At 39.3% G+C, this 18,357-nt stretch overlaps 1 protein-coding gene across 1 annotated transcript in view; it reads right to left on the reverse strand.

Annotated features, from left to right (window-relative positions):
* Positions 1-6,203: 6,203 nt before the first annotated feature.
* The window catches only part of LOC116511784 (solute carrier family 23 member 1-like), a 30,917-nt gene continuing 18,763 nt past the window's right edge, over positions 6,204-18,357 (reverse strand). Inside the window, exons 8-13 of the mRNA XM_032221974.1 lie at positions 18,080-18,236; positions 17,248-17,501; positions 13,500-13,664; positions 11,496-11,604; positions 9,243-9,338; positions 6,204-7,574 (exon numbers count right to left, since the gene is read on the reverse strand). Of these exons, the coding sequence (XP_032077865.1) occupies positions 7,327-7,574; positions 9,243-9,338; positions 11,496-11,604; positions 13,500-13,664; positions 17,248-17,501; positions 18,080-18,236 (1,029 nt within the window). The 3' untranslated portion in view covers positions 6,204-7,326. The remainder of the gene's footprint in view (positions 7,575-9,242; positions 9,339-11,495; positions 11,605-13,499; positions 13,665-17,247; positions 17,502-18,079; positions 18,237-18,357) is intronic.

Consider the following 18,357-nt stretch of genomic DNA (forward strand, 5'->3'; position numbering starts at 1 on the left):
GTTACAAACAGTTCTGTTTACGTTGGCTTTGCAGTTTCTCAGCAATTACTTTACATGTATCGAAGTTTAACATTCATAAAGTTCTTTTTTAAATATGTGTCTTCAGTGTTGCCAAGTGTCATGTCACAGTCTTCCCACATCCTATAGTTAAAATTAAAAACTAAGGGCAAACTACATGTGATACCAATTGTTTCATTAATGAAAACAGCTTTGTCTCAACCTGATGCCTTTAGATATGTTAGAACATATTCCCAAAATTCCCATCAAGCAAGGGCCCAAATTAGTGAAAGTCCCTTTAAAATTAGATGTTTTCTGTACTTCTGACATCATCTCAAGGAAAATTCACAATAAAACCAGTATAATATAATAGTTAAAATACTGGAACTGCATCTTCATGGAAGTAAGTATGCAGTGGAGTACCCCAAGGCTCTGTTTTCGGTCCAGTACTCTTCAACATCGTCATCAATGATTTGGAAGAGGGAATAAATGGGGAACTCATCAAATTTGCAGATGACACCAAGCTGGCAGGAATAGCCAACACTCCAGAAGACAGGCTTAAGATACAGAAGGATCTTGACAAACTTGAACATTGGGCACTATCTAATAAAATGAAATTCAATGGTGAAAAGAGTAAGGTTCTAATTTAGGTAACAAAAATGAAATGCACAGGTACAGTATAGGTCAGCGATAGCTAACCTTTTTTGGCTCACGTACCATAAGGAGGTTCGTGTGCGGGCGTGCTGCATCCATAATGCAATAGCAGCAATAGCAATAGCAGTAGACTTATATACCGCTTCATAGGCCTTTCAGGCCTCTCTAAGCGGTTTACAGAGAGTCAGCATATTGCCCCCAACAATCTGGGTCCTCATTTTACCCACCTCGGAAGGATGGAAGGCTGAGTCAACCCTGAGCCGGTGAGATTTGAACCGCTGACCTGCTGATCTAGCAGTAGCCTGCAGTGCTGCATTTAACCACTGCGCCACCTTGGCTCTTAATGCAATGTGTGACACACACCCCCAGTGCGCATGCATGCACTACAGACGTGACCCCCCATTTTTTGCAGGCTCCAGAGGCTTTATAGGAGTCTGGGGATGGCGAAAACAGCCTCCCCTGCCCCCCCGGTAGCCCTCCGGAGGCTTCAGGGACCTTCAGGAGGCTTCCCTGAAGCCTCCAGAGCAGTCAAAACGACCCTCCGAGCAAACCAGAAGTGACTTCCGGTTTGCTCAGAAGGTTGTTTTGAACGCTCAGAAGGTTTCAGGAGGCTTCCCTGAAGCCTTTGGAGCAATCAAAACGAACCTCCGAGCAAACCGGAAGTCCATTCCCGAACTTCCTGTTTGCACGTGGGGCTGGGTTTTTGCGCTCAGGAGGCTTCAGGGAAGCTCATGAAGCCTCCGGAGGGTCTCTGGGTGGGTGGCGGGCTCTTTTTGCCCTCCTCAGGCTCCTATAAAGCCTCTGGAGCCTGGGGAGAGCGAAAAATGGCTTTAAAAAAGGATGAACTCAGCTAGCCAGTGCGTGTATGCACGCTGGCCAGCTGACAGGGCAGCACCTTGCGTGCCCTGACAAATGGCTCCACGTCCCAACTATGGCAGGCATGCCATAGGTTTGCCATCACTGGTATAGGTGGTACCTTGTTCAACACTAGTAACTGAAAGGGATCTTGGAGTCCTAGTGGACAACCATTTAAATATGAGCCAGTAGTGTGCAGCAGCTGCCAAAAAAGCCAACACAGTTCTAGGCTGCATAAACAGAGGGATAGAATCAAGATCACGTGAAGTGACCACTTTATAATGCCTTGGTAAGGCCACACTTGGAATACTGCTTTCAGTTTTGGTCACCATGATGTAGAAAAGACTCTAGAAAGAGTGCAGAGAAGAGCAACAAAGATGATTAGGGAACCAGAGACAAACATATGAAGAACAGTTGCAGGAACTGGGTATGTCTAGTTTAATAGAAAGAAGGACTAGGGGAGACATGATAGCAGTGTTCCAATATCTCAGGGGTTGCCACAAAGAAGAGGGAGTCAAACTATTTTCCAAAGCACCTGAGGGTAGAACAAGAAGCAATGGGTGGAAACTAATCAAGGAGAGAAGCAACTTAGAACTGAGGAGAAATTTCCTGACAGTTAGATCAATGAATCAGTGGAACAGCTTTCCTCCAGAAGTTGTGAATGCTCCAACACTGGAAGTCTTTAAGAAGATGTTGGATAGCCATTTGTCTGAAATGCTATAGCGTTTCCTGCCTAAGCAGGGGGTTGGACTAGAAGACCTCCAAGGTCCCTTCCAACTATTGTATTGTATTGGAATAGGGTGATGCAGTACTCTTATCAACTGCTGTTCCATGCAACAGTTAAAGCACCTGGTCAAATTGTATCTTTCAATAATCACTACCGGTAGATGAGATCACAGATACAAACTACAAAACTGAAGCTAAATCAAAACTGAAGCTAAATGAAGAAGCTTTTTGCATGAGAAGCAAAACATTTTCAAATAAAAGAAAGGTTTTTTTTTTAAGTACCTTTGGGACAACCATGATCTGGATGAACATTTGAAAACATACTTAATGTAAATAGGCTTCAAGAACCTGGGAAAGAGAATGGTGATTTGAAAAATATTATAAATGCTGAATTTCTGTACATTCGTTTATCAAGAAAAAAGCAAAAACTACCCCATCAAACAGTGATTAGCAAAAGGATCAAGAGCTCAACACCCTAACAAACTTAAAAGATAAAATGGGTACTAAAGTCAGTGTACTCAGTTGCTAAATTTTCTGTAACCCAATTCCTTTTTTTTTTCAATAAATCTAATTAAGCCTGCCAAGAAAACCTTGCTTTTTGGTTATAAACTAAGAGACAATCATCAATCATTTTTTATGTGCAACTATTTGAACTTAATAGAGAAGGTATCCACATCAGAGCTTCCCTTGTACAGCAATGATCTGCATGGAAGAGTTACTGTAAGGAAAACACATCCCACAAACCATTGTTCAAAGTATGAACAAGAAAACTTCAATAAGCCTGAAAAGTTTTACAACAAACATTGAACTGTCTGGTTACAATCACACAAGATGCATTTGGAGAAAAAGGAGTAAAGCATGTGAAGAAATGGACACCTTGCAAACCATGAAACATAGAGGTCGGGTTTATTTTCGGGTTAGATGGCAATCAGTGGCACATGCAATATTGTGCAGGTGGAATGAAGAATGGTTTCAACTATATATCAATATATCTGGAAGTTAATGTCAGAAACAAAACAAGGCCACCTATCTTAGCAAGGCAATCTAAACTACCTCCAAATTAATTATAAAGTATATACAGGAAAGAAAGCTAAACATTCTGGTATGACTTTCACAGTCTTCAGAATTAAATATCAACAATTTATGACGGGCCTAAGAATATTTGTGAACTTAGAGGAGTTATGCAAGAAAGAGTGAGGAAAATTTCAAAAAGCAGGAATGAAAGATTCTTAACTGGTTAGAGCAGGGCTGTTGTTACTCCCGGCCCATGGGCCAGATGTGTCATGTGCTGGCCACGGCCATGCCTGGTTTAATGAAGGTGCAGGGAAAGCTCCAATATGTCACCTGATGTTTGACACCCCTGAATTTCCTCTAGGAAATGTTGGAAAGCTATTATTTCTGCGAAAAGTGGAATTAACAAGGTACTAACTAAAAAAAAGTATTCAAAATTATCCCGTATTCAATTTCCTTACTTTGAGTCTATTAACAGCTGCACATATTTTCTAAGTATGTATTTAAAAGTACACTTACAAGACCATGCTATAGTGATAGAAGGGGATATTTGTAGCTCAGAGTTGAACTGGGGCACCCTTGATGTCTTGGTAGTTTTCTTGCAGACTATTCATTACCAAATTAGGTAACATGCTCATGTAATGGCCATGTTATTTAATGATGATGTTACCGAGTTTAGTAATGAATTGTCTGCAAGAAAACTACCAAGATGTTGTGTTTAACTTTGTAGCATGTAAAGGCTGTGTCAACTTCCATTCATGTGGAGATTCACCAAAATCCACTATTTAGCTAGGGGGTACCTAAATCTTTTCTTACATTTGTAAGGAAGTACCCTGGAGAACTTTATGCTAGTTGTCATCTCTCTGGCCTCTTATGGGGAAAATTGGAGATAGGAATGCATTTGTAGCATCCTGAGTTTCTGAAAGAAAGTTGAGATGTAAATCTAACAAGTAATAGTAATACAGCGGCCACCAGAATGATCTGGATTAAGAATATGGCAATTTATTAAACTTCTTTCAGATGTCAAGGATAGACATTTCTAGAATAGGTCCAAAATATAGTAGTCTGGTAGTTCTTTTGTCTTTATAGTACTTTTTTATAGCTTCTGTAAATAAACTGGAGAAGGGCATCTACTACTTGCAATCACGCAGTAGTGTTATGCTGCAAGGAAAGAAAGCAATTAAGGGCAGCTATTAACAATCTTCCCTTATTCAGCAGAGTTACCATATGGATATTTTTAGAAGTGGGACAGTACCATCTGAAACTGTTAAAATATGCATAAATGGTAATTTATTCAGTTATTAATGCTATTCAATCCCAACAAACATCAGCAGTGTATTTGTTTCTGTTCCATTCTTCCAAGTCATGATATACCCAAGGCAGTTTACAAAGCTGTCACAATAATGAAAAATTTTTAAACCTATCAGTTAGTCCAAGATATAAAAAAGGGGTTACAATCTTACATATGCCGAATGCTGTATACAATACAGCTTCTGATTGCTTCTCTGAACTAGTTTCTGTATTTCCCATCTGCATGAGATCCATTCCATATTTCTTCTTCATTTGGAGCATCCTAATCAGTTATAGAAAACAGAAGGTAAGTGAAAGCCAGTTTCTCTGCAGAGATTAAACTAGACAGAATGTGATTTCCTGCTACTGAAATCATTGGTCTTGTTTCTCTATACAGTATACTTATTTCAGCCATGCACCAAAGAATTACTTCAAGATTTGAAATGTTAAGCTCAGCTGCCAGTTGCTTGCCAGCCTGCAGATCATCAAGCCCTTTTGCCTTGAGTTACAGTATTCTTGCCAAACCTCTAAGTTAGTGATAATGGCTACAAGGCAGGGCACGTACAGAAAGTGGCATTCATTTTAAGCACATTCTGGATAGATTAGATCTGGACCCAGCACAAGAATGACACACCTTTGTAGTCCTTTCTTTTTCAAATACCTGCTCAAATTAGGATGTTCATTGTTCTCCTAAACAATGTTTGTTTGTTTGTTCATCAAATTCCTATCACTGCTCATATCACCTCAGTGATTCTGGGTGGCTTAAAACTTATTGTTTTAAAAACAGTTTACTTAGAGTGGTATAAATCTAATTTTGGTCATGACAAAGTCTAACACAATATTTCATTTAAAAAAAAACTATCCAAGCGACCTTTTTTCATATTAGTTATGAAATTTACCTTATCTCCATTTGAATGACTCATTAAGCATAAAATTAAAAGCAGTATGGCATAAAATTAAAAGTAATTTCGTTAAGTACACAGATTAAGGCAAATTTAATCTGGTGAAGGGTTTTGTCCACTAAAAGGTATTCTGATATTTGTTACATATCTACCTAATTACTTTTGCCTAACTAACTATACAGAGAAAGTCTGGGCACATATACGGTACATCATGAATTTTTATTTACATGATGCATGTGTGCCATAGAAGGAATCCGTGGAAAAGAGCATATTCTATAACTTTGCTTTCTTTATCTGAATAGAACAAACTTTTCCTATTCTAATTTCTTCACATGACCAGCAACTGCCCCATGCCAATTTGCTCCTTGGAATGGGGAGGATCATTAAGCCAGAATTTGTCAGAATCTCTTCTTATTTATAAAGAAGCATACTATACAGCACATTCTCTAGTTGGGCATGTGTCTACCTACCTTGGTTTATTCCATTCAAACTATTCATATGTATGTATGTATGTATGTATGTGTATGTATGTATGTATGTATGTATGTATGTATGTATGTATATGCTATGAAGAAAGGCTTCCATTCATATTTCCTAATAACCATGTAGAGAAAGAAGATGCAATTGCTAGGTTGAGAAATAGTGTATGTAACCTATCCCTTTGCTTAATTCAGAGTAACGATACTCAAAGTTTAAAACCAGTATTAAATCCAAAATGAAGACTGAAGAGTGCACATACAGGTGGTATGAAAAAAAGGAGATACAACATGGAAATAGAATATTTTATTTGGCACATGTAATTAGATACATATAACAGGAAACTGAAATGGGCAGAAAGGGCCTGATTTGGCCTTCCATAATGCCCTATGGTTAATCAGATCAAAATCCCTTTTTTCAGAATTTTAGAAAATATTGATTTGCAATGCAAACCCTTAATGTGATATGATGCAATTACAAACAAGACATCAGTGCAATCCTCCCAAAATCAGAACATAGAAAACAACTGTCAGCATTAAGTAGGGCTTATTAGTAAACCAAAATGGCCTACCCACAAGAGAATGATCGAAAGTGTTTCCTCATGCATATCAGATTACTGATATTTTTCTTTGGATACAGTTTAAAATAAGGGAGAACATTATACAGACAGATATTTATCTGGATAAAGTACAGATAGTCCTCAACTTATGGCTGGTCACTTCGCAAATGTTTGATGTTACAAGGGACCCCCCCCTCCCCAAAAAAAGGCACATATGACCCAGATTCAAAATTCTGATCCCCCCCCCCAAAAAAAATCACACAGATGCATTTTAAGGGCCTGGCAACGCACTGATTTATGGCCATTTGCCGCATCCTGTGGTCATGTGACGATTTACATTTTTATTGGAAACCAGAATTTATTATCCTTCAGAGCTTTTATAAATCTAACCATTCTGATGATTTAAAAATAGGGAGATACCAAAAGTCCAAAGCATGCAAATGTAGGGTTTGATCAACTGCATCCAATCAGTTCAGCTGACACAAAGCTTGAGGCTGTATTTACCAAAACCTCAGATAAATGCTTTAGGATTCGTTTATTCATCTTCCCAAGAATTAGGCTCAGATTTTCTAGGCAACAGTTTTCCATCATGGAAAAGAGAGTTCTTTTCCATGACCCACACCTGTACTTTCCAATCCCTAAATAAATGATTTCCTGAAATGATGCCATAAAGAAATTGACATTCAGGATTCTTCCAGTCGGGGTAGGGGGTAAGTGGGAGAGGAAATCATGGAACTGTTTTTTGGACATTAGTCTTGAGTCACACACAACTCAAGGGCCGCAAAACCCACAAAAAGGAAGGTGGTTTTTCAAAACCTTAGGAAAGTGGGTTTCCCTCCGCTTCTGGGTGCAGATTTAAACCTTTGTGTTAATATCATTATCAGAGTTCCTTTCAAAATCAGCTTTGTTGCTCTTCAGTTCCTTTGCACCTTGGGTAGCCATTTGCTTAGGGCATATTGGAAGATATTTAAACCAGTTAGCAACACAGAACCTGGAACCGATTCCAAATGGAAGGTCATAAATGTGCAGGTTATTCACAGCACCATCAGACTCTTCACTATCATCTTTTCTCCAAGCGAGGAGTCCTCGTTCTTCTTGGCTTCCTGCAAAATGGAAGTAAGATGGTGAATAGCAGGACCCCTCAACTAAGTTATGGTTATTTGCTGTAAATGCTAGTACTACTATCAGAAATACTAGTATCAGAATGTGTGATTTTAGAAAAGCCCACATAAAAGGTCAGGGAAAGTGGAATTTGACCACCTATCCATCCCAATTCTCCTTGATACAATAGTTTCTGCCCCCCACAATTCAGCTAATTTAGGATAAACACAGTATTGATTTGAGGAATGAAATAACTTGCATCACTTTTCTCCAATATGATAGATTATCTGTTACTCCTTCAAGTAGCTGACCCCATGCTATCACAGTTAGGAAGGGAGCTTCTATACAAAAGCATCTGATTAGGAGGCTTCCAGAATTGGTGGGGGGGGAATGTGCAACATCTAACAGCTGCAAGCCTACCTGTCCTTCAGGATGAGAAGATTACAATAAATATTTCCCATAATGTACTTGATCAGTGATAACAAGTTGGTAAGTGACAGAAATATGTTTCTCATATTCTTTCCAAAATATGTAACGTGAGACATGCACAAATCCACAAGACGTTCTAAACAGAAATATCTGTGATCCCGCTCAACAATGCAACACTCTTGCTTTCTTCAGGTGACAACGACAAGGACGCTAAGTGGTTTTACCAAGTGGATAAGGCCAAATCACATGACTCTTTCCTAAGGAATTGGCATGAATATTCCTATAGGCACTGACTCACTGGTCAGAGTGTATGCCAGTGGTGGGATTCAACATTTTTTACTACTGGTTCTGTAGTACATGGCTTGGTGGCCATGGCATGGCTTGATGGGCAAGGCATGGCTTGGTGCACATAGCAGGGGAAGAATACTGTAAAATCTCCGTTCCCACCCCACTTCAGAGGAAGGATACTGTAAAATCCCCATTTCCTCCCGATCACCTGGGACTTGGGAGGCAGAGAATAGATGGGGGCGGGGCCAGATAGAGGTGATATTTGCCGGTTCTCCGAACTACTCAAAATTTCCACTACTGGTTCTCCAGAACTGGTCAGAACCTGCTGAATACCACCTCTGGTGTATGCATGAATGTAATTATATAATTTACTTTGCACCATCAATAGAACAACTTCTGACACAGCTAGGTAGCATCTCAATCTTATCTTCAGGGGCAGCAATTAGAAAAGTATAAATGGTTTTCTATTTTCATGTCACATAGTAGTGAACTGCTTGTTGAAAATGTTTTGTACTGTCCCTGATAATGGGATCTAGCCGGTTCCAAAACTAAGTATTTAACACAAAATAAAAATTAAATTCTGCATAATTTCTCGGATTTTACTTACAATTAAATAAAATTTTAATTAAGCTGTTACGTTTTAAAGCAAGTGGCCATATAAATGTTTTAAATAAAATAACTAAATTAATATTTGATGGGGTGATCATTGCTTACTTTTTTATTACTTCTCCCATAGCCATTTAAACATCATAATGTCTTGGCAACTTCTACAAGAGCCCTTGGAGTATCATTGAGGGCTCTCAAGGACCACTAGGCAGCCCTGGAGTAAGAAATTTTGTATCCATAGACAAATTCTCAAAATGCAAGTGTAGCCTTTACTCTTACTGCTGCACTACATACAACCATAAATGCTATCATAAATTCAAGGAAGATGAACCATGATCAAAAGTTACCTGGAATAGTGTTATCAAGAAAAAAACCCAGGAATCCACCAACAAACATGCCAGTAGTTAGCAGTACTTGGATCACTTGGTCTAGCTGTAAAGTTCCTAGAAAGAGAATCCAATGAGTATCGGATTAAATCACAACCTCCCAATCCTTTCCTAAGGGAAGAAAGCTGAGTCATTTGAAATTAACAGATTAACAGAGTTGGAAGGGATCTTTTAGGTCATCTAGTCCAAACCCCACCCCTCTGATCAAGCAGGAGACCCTACTCCATTTCTGACAAATGGCAGTCCAATCTCCTCTTGAAAGTCTCAAGTGATGAAGCCTCCACACCTTCCGAAGGCAAGCTATTCCATTGGTTGTTTGGTCTCACTGTCAGAAAGTTCCTCCTTATTTCTAGGTTGAATCTTTCCTTGGTCAGTTTCCATCTATTATTCCTTGTCTGGCCTTTAGGTGCTTTGGAAAATAGCTTGACCCCTCCCCTCTATGGCAGTCCCTCAAATATTGGAATACTGCTCTCATGTCTCCCCTGGTCCTTCTCTTCACTAGACTAGACATGCCCTGTTCCAGTAACCGTTCTTCATATGTTTTAGTCTCCAGTCCCCTAATCATCCTGGTTATTCTGCACTTTTTCTAGTGTCTCAACATCATTTTTATAGTGTGGTGACGAAAACTGGATCCAGTACTCTAGGTGTGGTCTTACTAGGGCTTTATAGAGTGATATTAATACCTCACTTGATCTTGATTGTATCCCTCTGTTATTGCAATCCTAAATTGTCTTTTTTGGCTGCCACTGCACACTGCTGACTCATATTTAGCTTGTTGTCTACTAAGACTCCAAGATCCCTCTCACAGTCACTGCTATTAAGCCTGGTTTCACCCAGTTTATATGTCTATTTTTGGTTTTTCTTATCTAAGCGTAGGACTTTACTTTTCTCTACATTTAATTTAATTTTGTTAGATAGGGCCCTGTGTTCAGGTCTGCCAAGATCCATCTGGATCTTGAGCCTATCTTCTAGGGTGTTAGCTATTCCTGCCAGCTTATTATCAGCTGCAAATTTGGTAAGTTCCCCTTCTATTCCCTTATCAAAGTTGTTTATGAGGATATTGAAGAGTAGTGGGCCTAAGATGGAACCTTGTGGTAGCCCACTGCTTACTTCTCTCCATGTAGACTTTGAACCATTAAGGACTACTTGTTGAGTACGATTTGTCAGCCAGTTGCGAATCCATCCGGTGGTGAAGCTATCTATCCCACTTTTTTTTTAGTTTACGAAGAAGTGTTCATAAAAAAATAAATGTTTTTTTTTCTTTTAATGATCTGGCTATGGAATATACTTTACACTAAAAACATTTGTAGTCCATGCGCAATGTTCATTTTGTTTCTGTCTTCTATACAGAAACCCTGGTATTATTGCACATGATTGCATAAATTATCCATGTAGCCCTGTGATAAACAAGCAGGGAATATAAGAGTGTAGGTTTCAGTTTTGCAGCTTCACATCAATGGACCATTGACTTTAGCATCATGAATGGGATGCTTTCTGAAGGACTCAATTTTCAATACTCCAATTCCTTAATTAGCTCTTATCCAGCAACTGGTAATTTGATTGCTATGATTCAACCAGTTCAAGTTGCTGGTTCAGTCCTTTTTATGTTAATGCTCTACTAGAGTTATCTAATAGGAAATCATCCAAGTCTGAGCAATGTTTTAGAATGCTGTATTGTACAAGATATGTGTAATGGTACTACTCAGTAAATTTCCCAAAATGTTGTCACAAAGGTTCAATTGAAGCTACAGTTTTGCAACTTGAATTCACTAGAGCCAAATTTCAGATCTGTTACAAACTGGCAGCTCAAATATAGACTTGCGTGTATAGATTTCCCAAGGAAAGTTAAGTAATATCATACAGTAGGATAAATAGTGAATAAATCAGAACTGGAAAACCTTAAACTATGTTAGATACTGATAATATCACTTCCTCATACTTGACTACGCTAGCTAATAGTTATTGTAATATTACTAATAGCCTCCGAACTTCTGAACTAAATCACAGCATTTGCAGTCATATTCTCCTCATTATATAGCCCACACGTAACAATATTTTTGCACATACAAAAGATCTTTTAGAGTAAGAAAACCTACAGTGTAGAAGACTAATATATGATCATACTTCCCCATTATTGTTGTACTTCTAATTATTGCTCTGACTTAAACCTTACTTCAGATGAAAGGCAACAATCAAAGCTGTTGTCCTATGTACCTGTTTTTAGTTTTTCTGCATTATTTTCCACCCAGTGTGGAACAGTCAAGCCAGCAAATATAGAAAATCCAAAGATGAATATGTTTCTTGAAGAATTCATGTCTGTGTACTGACAAAGAGGTATAATTGAAAGAAAATGTATTGAGTTACGCCAATGATTTTACATGTAAACAGATCAGCATTATTATAACATACTAGATACTCTGAGCCTTACCTGGCCAAACTTTGATCCCCCCAGTATTAATCAAGATTAGCATCGATTGATACTAAGAAGGGGAACCTGCTGTAAATTCCCAGATTGTTGTGACAAGTCTCCATGAAAAAGAGACAGGTAGTCCTCAACTTACAACCCCAATTGAGACCAAAATTACTAAGTAAGATGGCTGTTAATTGAGTTTTGCACATTTCCTGATCTTTCTTGCCACAGTTGTTAAGTGATTCACAGCAGTTGTTAAGTTAGTAATATGGTTGTTAAGTAAAACTGGCTTCCCCATTCACTTTGCTTATCAGAAGAACACAAAAGGTGATCATATGACCCAAGGACACTGCAATCATCATAAATATTTGTCAGTTGTCAAGCATCTGAAATTTGGTCATGTGACCATGGGGATGCTGCAACAGTCATGAGTGTGACACAAGGTCATAAATCACCTTTTTCACTGCTGTTGTGACTTCAAATAGTCACTAAAAGAATGGTTTTAAGTTGAGGACTCTCTGTTAGTAGCAAATCGGTTCCACAATGCTGCCAAGAAAAAATTGCATGAATGGTGTTTCCTGCAATCTAAATTAATTCAAGGACACTTGAATTGCTTAACTTTGCATACTCAGGGTGCCAAAGGACAAGTTCCTGAGCCCAAGAACATAGATTCTGAAAATCCAACACTGAGTAAACAAGAGGCAGGAGAGACAGAAGTAAAGCATGTGTTGTAAATGAAGCATATACAGTATTGTAAATATTCTCTTCTACTGTTATAGTAAAGCATATATTTAAAATATAGTAAATAAATTGGGTTATGGCAAGACATGAGAATTTGGTAGCTAAAGTAAAGACTTCATAGGAAAGACTGAAGAAGAGAGGTAGTTGATAGTTCCACAATAGGTAAAGGTAAAAATTCCTCTCCACACATATGTGCTAGTTTTTCCCGACTCTAGGGGGCGGTGCTCATCTCTGTTTCAAAGCCGAAGAGCCAGCACTGTCTGAAGATGTCTCCATGGTTATGTGGCTGGCATGACTAAACGCCGAAGAAGGGGCACGGAATGCTGTTACCTTCCCACCAAAGGTGGTACCTATTTTTCTACTTGCATTTTTACATGCTTTCAAACTGCTAAGTTGGCAGAAGCTGGGACAAGTAACCGGATCTCACTCCGTTACATGGCACAAGGGTTTCAAACCACCAAGCTGCTGACCTTTCTGATTAAAGAATTTTGACTGGAGGGGTCCAGGAAGAGGGCATTCTCTGCCATTGTCCTTGTCTTATGGAATATCTTTCTTCTAGAGGTGAAGCAGCCTGACTGCCAATTCACTTGGGGCTTACTGAGCAGCATGCAACCTTGAGGGTTGATGGCCCTGTTCCTACCTTTGAATTTCTAAGTTATTTTATTCTTGTTTTATCTGCCTCTTTTATTGATATACGGATTTTTATATGGATTTGGGGTCTTTATGTTTTCTGATTTCATACTTCTCAGAATCACTCTGAGCGAGAGGCTAGTATCTAAATTCAACAAATAAATTGGACTAAATCCCTATATGTGGGTAGATTTTCAATACAAGATTCCTACAAGTCAATACCACTAGAATTAGCATGGCACATTAAAACATCATAAAAAGAATCAATTGAACACATTCACAAACTGAATATTGGTTGTGATCATCCATGTAATTTGGCATGTGAAAATACCAAATGATACTCAGCACATCTCAATTTGTAAATCATCCTACAAGTAATTTTCCCATTGCTCTGTCTTATCCATGCAAAATTATCCTAGAAAAAAGAATCCACTTACCTGTAAATTAGAAACCCCCACAGCCGTGATGATACCAAACATCACAAGAAACATTCCTCCAATGATGGGTGTTGGAATGCTGGCAAACACAGCCCCAATCTTGCCAAACATGCCAGTCAAAAGCAGAACAAGGCCCCCAGCTACAATGACCATTCTACTACCTACCTGTGGAGAGAGAGAGAGAGAGAAAGTAATTACAAGCAACAAAAAGAGGAGAAACCTGACCTATGACAATTGTCAACTTTGATAGGATTGAAAGAAAAAATATCCTTTACCTGATAATATGCCATAGAATGCCATATTGTCAGTATGCCAGGGGTGGGTTCCTGCCTGTTCTAACCTCTTATATAGAAGAGGTTCCATAAATCTATAGTGCTGTTTAGAACCAGTTCCAGCTCCCTCCCCCCGTCCGTCCACACATCATCAAGATGAAGAGCAAGAGGAGGAATTCTGGGAGTTGAAGTCCACAAGTCTTAAAGCTGTCAAGTTTTTTTTCTAAAGGGTTAGGGGTGCAAGAGTCTTGTAACCTGATAGCTTTAAGAGTTGCGTGCTTCAGAGTTTCTGAGCCAACATTTTGTTTGCTAAGCAACAACATTGTTAAGTGAATTTACAAGTTGGCCATGCCCACCCAGTCACATGGCTGGCAAGCCACTCCCACAAAGCAAGCCACTCCCACAAAGCAGGCCACACCTACAGAAGAGGTTCCCAAAAAAATTGAAACCCACTACTGCAGTATGCCATAGAACAGTGATGGCGAACCTTTTCGGCACTTGGTGGGCAGAAACATTATGCGTGTGCTCATCAGGGCCACACTCCGGAAAAGCTGAACTTCCGAGTTGTAATGCACATGTGAGCTTGACCATCAGCTGGCTGGTGCACATGCTGGTTTTTGGCATTGCAGCACGCATGAAGGGATCGCATTCCGGAAAAGCCGAACCTCCATGTTCTGGCATGCATGTATACCCAACAAACAGCTGGTCGGTGCACATGCGTACACTGGCACTGTTGCACACACAAAAGACAGCTGACCTTTGCATGTGCATGCACGCCAGAAACCCAGAAGACAAACAGGCAAGCCCACATGCGCCAGGAGACATGGCTTCACATGCCATTTTGGGCACGCATACCACAGATTCGCCATCATAGCCATAGGACTTTCATTTAACAATTATCAAGCTAAAGGTGTCCCCATTTCAGTCATTTTGAATAATGATTGTAAAATATACCAAATAATAATTTTTTTGAAAAAAAAAAAAGAATAATACACTGTACTTATAAAATATAATATAATGGGTCATATAATGATACAGTTATCATTAATATGTAAAGATATGATACAGTATAGGTGAAACTCAAAAAATTTAGAATATTGTGCAAAAGTTCATTTATTTCAGTAATGCAACTTAAAAGGTGAAACTAATATATGAGATAGACTCATTACATGCAAAGCAAGATAGTTCAAGCTGTGATTTGTTATAATTGTGATGATTATGGCTTACAGCTCATGAAAACCCCAAATTCACAATCTCAGAAAATTAGAATATTACATGCAATCAATAAAACAAGGATTGGACATAGAACAATATTGGACCTCTGAAAAGTACGAGCATGCATATGTACTCAGTACTTGGTTTGGGCCCCTTTTGCAGCAATTACTGCCTCAATGCGGAATGGCATGGAAGCTATCAGCCTGTGGCACTGCTGAGGGGTTATGGAAGACCAGGATGCTTCAATGGTGGCCTTCAGCTCTTCTGCATTGTTCGGTCTTATGTTTCTCATCTTTCTCTTGGCAATGCCCCATAGATTTTCTATAGGGTTCAGGTCAGGCGAGTTTGCTGGCCAATCAAGCACAGTTATCCTATGGTCATTGAACCAGGTTTTGGTGCTTTTGGCAGTGTGGGGAGGTGTCAAGTCCTTCTGGAAAATGAAGTCAGCATCCCCATAAAGCTCGTCTGCGGAAGGAAGCATGAAGTGCTCCAAAATCTCCTGGTAGACGGCTGCGTTGACCCTGGACTTAGTGAAACACAGTGGACCAACACCAGCAGATCACATGGTTCCTGAAATCAATACAGACTGTGGAAACTTCACACTGGACTTCAAGTATCTTGCAGTGTGTGCCTCTCCATTCTTCCTTCATACTCTGCGTCCTTGGTTTCCAAATGAGATGCAAAAGTTGCTCTCATCAGAAAAAAGGACTTTGGACCATTGAGCACCAGGTCTGTTTTTCTTTAGCCCAGGTAAGACACCTCTGACGTTGTTTGTTCTTCAGGAGTGGCTTGACAAGACGAATACGACATTTGAAGCCCATGTCCAGGATCCGTCTGTATGTGGTGGCTCTTGATGCACTGAATCCAGCTTCAGTCCACTCCTTGTGAAAGTCCCCAACACTTTTGAATGGCCTTTTCCTGACAATCCTCTCCAGGCTGCGGTCATCCCTGCTGCCTGTACACCTTTTTCTTCCACACTTTTCCCTTCCACATAACTTTCTATTAATGTGCTTTGATACAGCATTTTGGGAACATCCAACTTCTTTTGCAATTACCTTTTGAGGCTTTCCCTCCTTATGGAGGGTGTCAATAATGGTTTTCTGCACCACTGTCAGGTCAGCAGTCTTTCCCATGTTTGTGATTCCTACTGAACCTGACTGAGAGACCATTTAAACGCCCAGGAACCCTTTGTCGGTGTTACGGCTTAATTAGCTGATTAGATTGGGACACTTTGAGCCTAGAATATTTCACCTTTTCACAATATTCTAATTTTCTGAGATTGTAGATTTGGGGTTTTCATGAGCTGTAAGCCATAATCATGGCAATTATGACAAATCACAGCTTGAACTATCTTGCTTTGCATGTAATGAGTATCTTATATATTAGTTTCACCTTTTAAGTTGCATTACTGAAATAAATGAACTTTTGCACAATATTCTAATTTTTCAAGTTTCACCTCTATAACTAGGAATACTGAAATGTTATTGCAATTTATTAAAAAATGGAAAGTAAATCCTTTGAATGCTAATATCAATTTAAAGCTCCAACTTGCTCAGAGAATGTCTAAATCCCTTCACCCAATGTTCGTTATTATCTTCAAAATCTGGAAGCTTACCAAACTCTGTGGTGTGCTTTGAATATAGGAGAGCAGAATGGCATGTTTGCAATCAGTTGCTATTTTTAAAGGCTGAGGAAGCACCCACTTTCATCCACAACTGCTGCGTGCCAACCAGAATCACACTCTTGTGAAATAGGTGGCCCCATAAATATGCTCCATATATTTTAGTTAAAACTATACCAAAAAAGTGTCATTGGTTTCTGAGTTTATAAAACTCAGGATTCCCTTTGCAGTGACCTTCCAACCAGAAGAATGTTAGGGAATTTAATTCATGGTCTCAGATCAGATACAAAAATGTCAATGTCTTATAACTACCAGTTCTGTGGGCATTACTTGGTGGACGTGGCAAGGGAATGATACTGTAAAATTCCCATTTCCTCCCAATCAGCTGGGACTTCGGGAGGCAGAGAATAGATGGGGGCGGGGCCAGTCAGAGATGGTATTTACCGGTTCTTCAAACTACTCAAAACTTCCACTACCGCTTCTCCAGAACTGGTCAGAACCTGCTGAATACCACCTCCAATATGTATCCCAAAAATGCCCCCCAATTATCTCCTAAGCAGAAGATGCACTGGAATTTTCTTCAATTGTTTCTAGTTACACACGGCCACTTTTGGTTTTGATCATTCAGAATCAGACTTACCCGAGTGATCCCCAAAGCTCCAACGTTTTCACTGTAAGAAGTGGTACCATTTCCTGTTCCCCAGGCTCCAGCCAGAAGGCAGCCAATCCCTTCTACTCCAATCCCACGATTGATTGCGTGCTTGGGAGGGGGTGGAGCACCAGACAAACGAGCACAGGCATAGTAATCTCCAACTGACTCCACCATGGAGGAGATCACTCCAGCTAAGATGCCAAATACACCAGCCAAACTAATTGTGGGCACTCCCCACTGGCCTAAATAGAAGAAACAAGCATGCTAAAATTGAAGATATGAAACTGATAAATTTACCTGAAGTTTTTGATTTGCAAAATTCAGGAAAGCTAAAAGCATGTATTGTTAGCAACTCCTTGTAAATATCTTGTAAAATCTTATATCAGTATTGTACCCTAGTCTCATGTATATTAAATAAAAAGATAAGAGATTGTTCCAACAGTTTATCTAAACACTTTTTGGGAAAACTCTATACATCATAACAATCATATATTTTTAATGTCCAAAGCAAAGGCAGATCCAAATGGGAAGCGGAAAGATATTAGAAAAGTGGTGGAGTCTCTTTGTTTCTTATTTGCTTCTGCACTTGGATTTTTTCATTGTTTAGGATGCTTACTTACAGGATTAAAAATTACTCCCAAGGAATGCAGATATTTAAAAAGGTCAACAGCTTGGACATAAGTGATGAAGAAACTGGATACACTGAGGAGCTCCAGATCTAATGGGCCACAACATAAACATATTTTTGCATAGAAGAAACTGAGAATTTCTCCCGTTTTTTTGCTATGCTAAACAGGAAAGAGCATCATCATAAAAATACCTGGGTAAGGAAATCGAAACCAGGGTGCCTTGCTTATGACATCACCTTTGCTGTCAGTCCGAGCTAAATAACCATAAGCTCTTGTATCTGAAGGGAAAACGTTGGTGATTGTCAGTATAAAACATAATAGCCACGTAATTGTGAGAGCAAACAGCACCTATGTGTTACAAATGACAAGGAATTTTTGTTAGCACAAAACATAATAGCCATGTAATTGTGAGAACTAATAAAGGAATCTTTATCTGTTAGCACGTAACTCAGACTTCAAAGCATAAAGT

This window comes from Thamnophis elegans, chromosome 7 (genome assembly GCF_009769535.1).
Source record: "Thamnophis elegans isolate rThaEle1 chromosome 7, rThaEle1.pri, whole genome shotgun sequence".
In the NCBI taxonomy this organism is placed as follows: domain Eukaryota; kingdom Metazoa; phylum Chordata; class Lepidosauria; order Squamata; family Colubridae; genus Thamnophis; species Thamnophis elegans.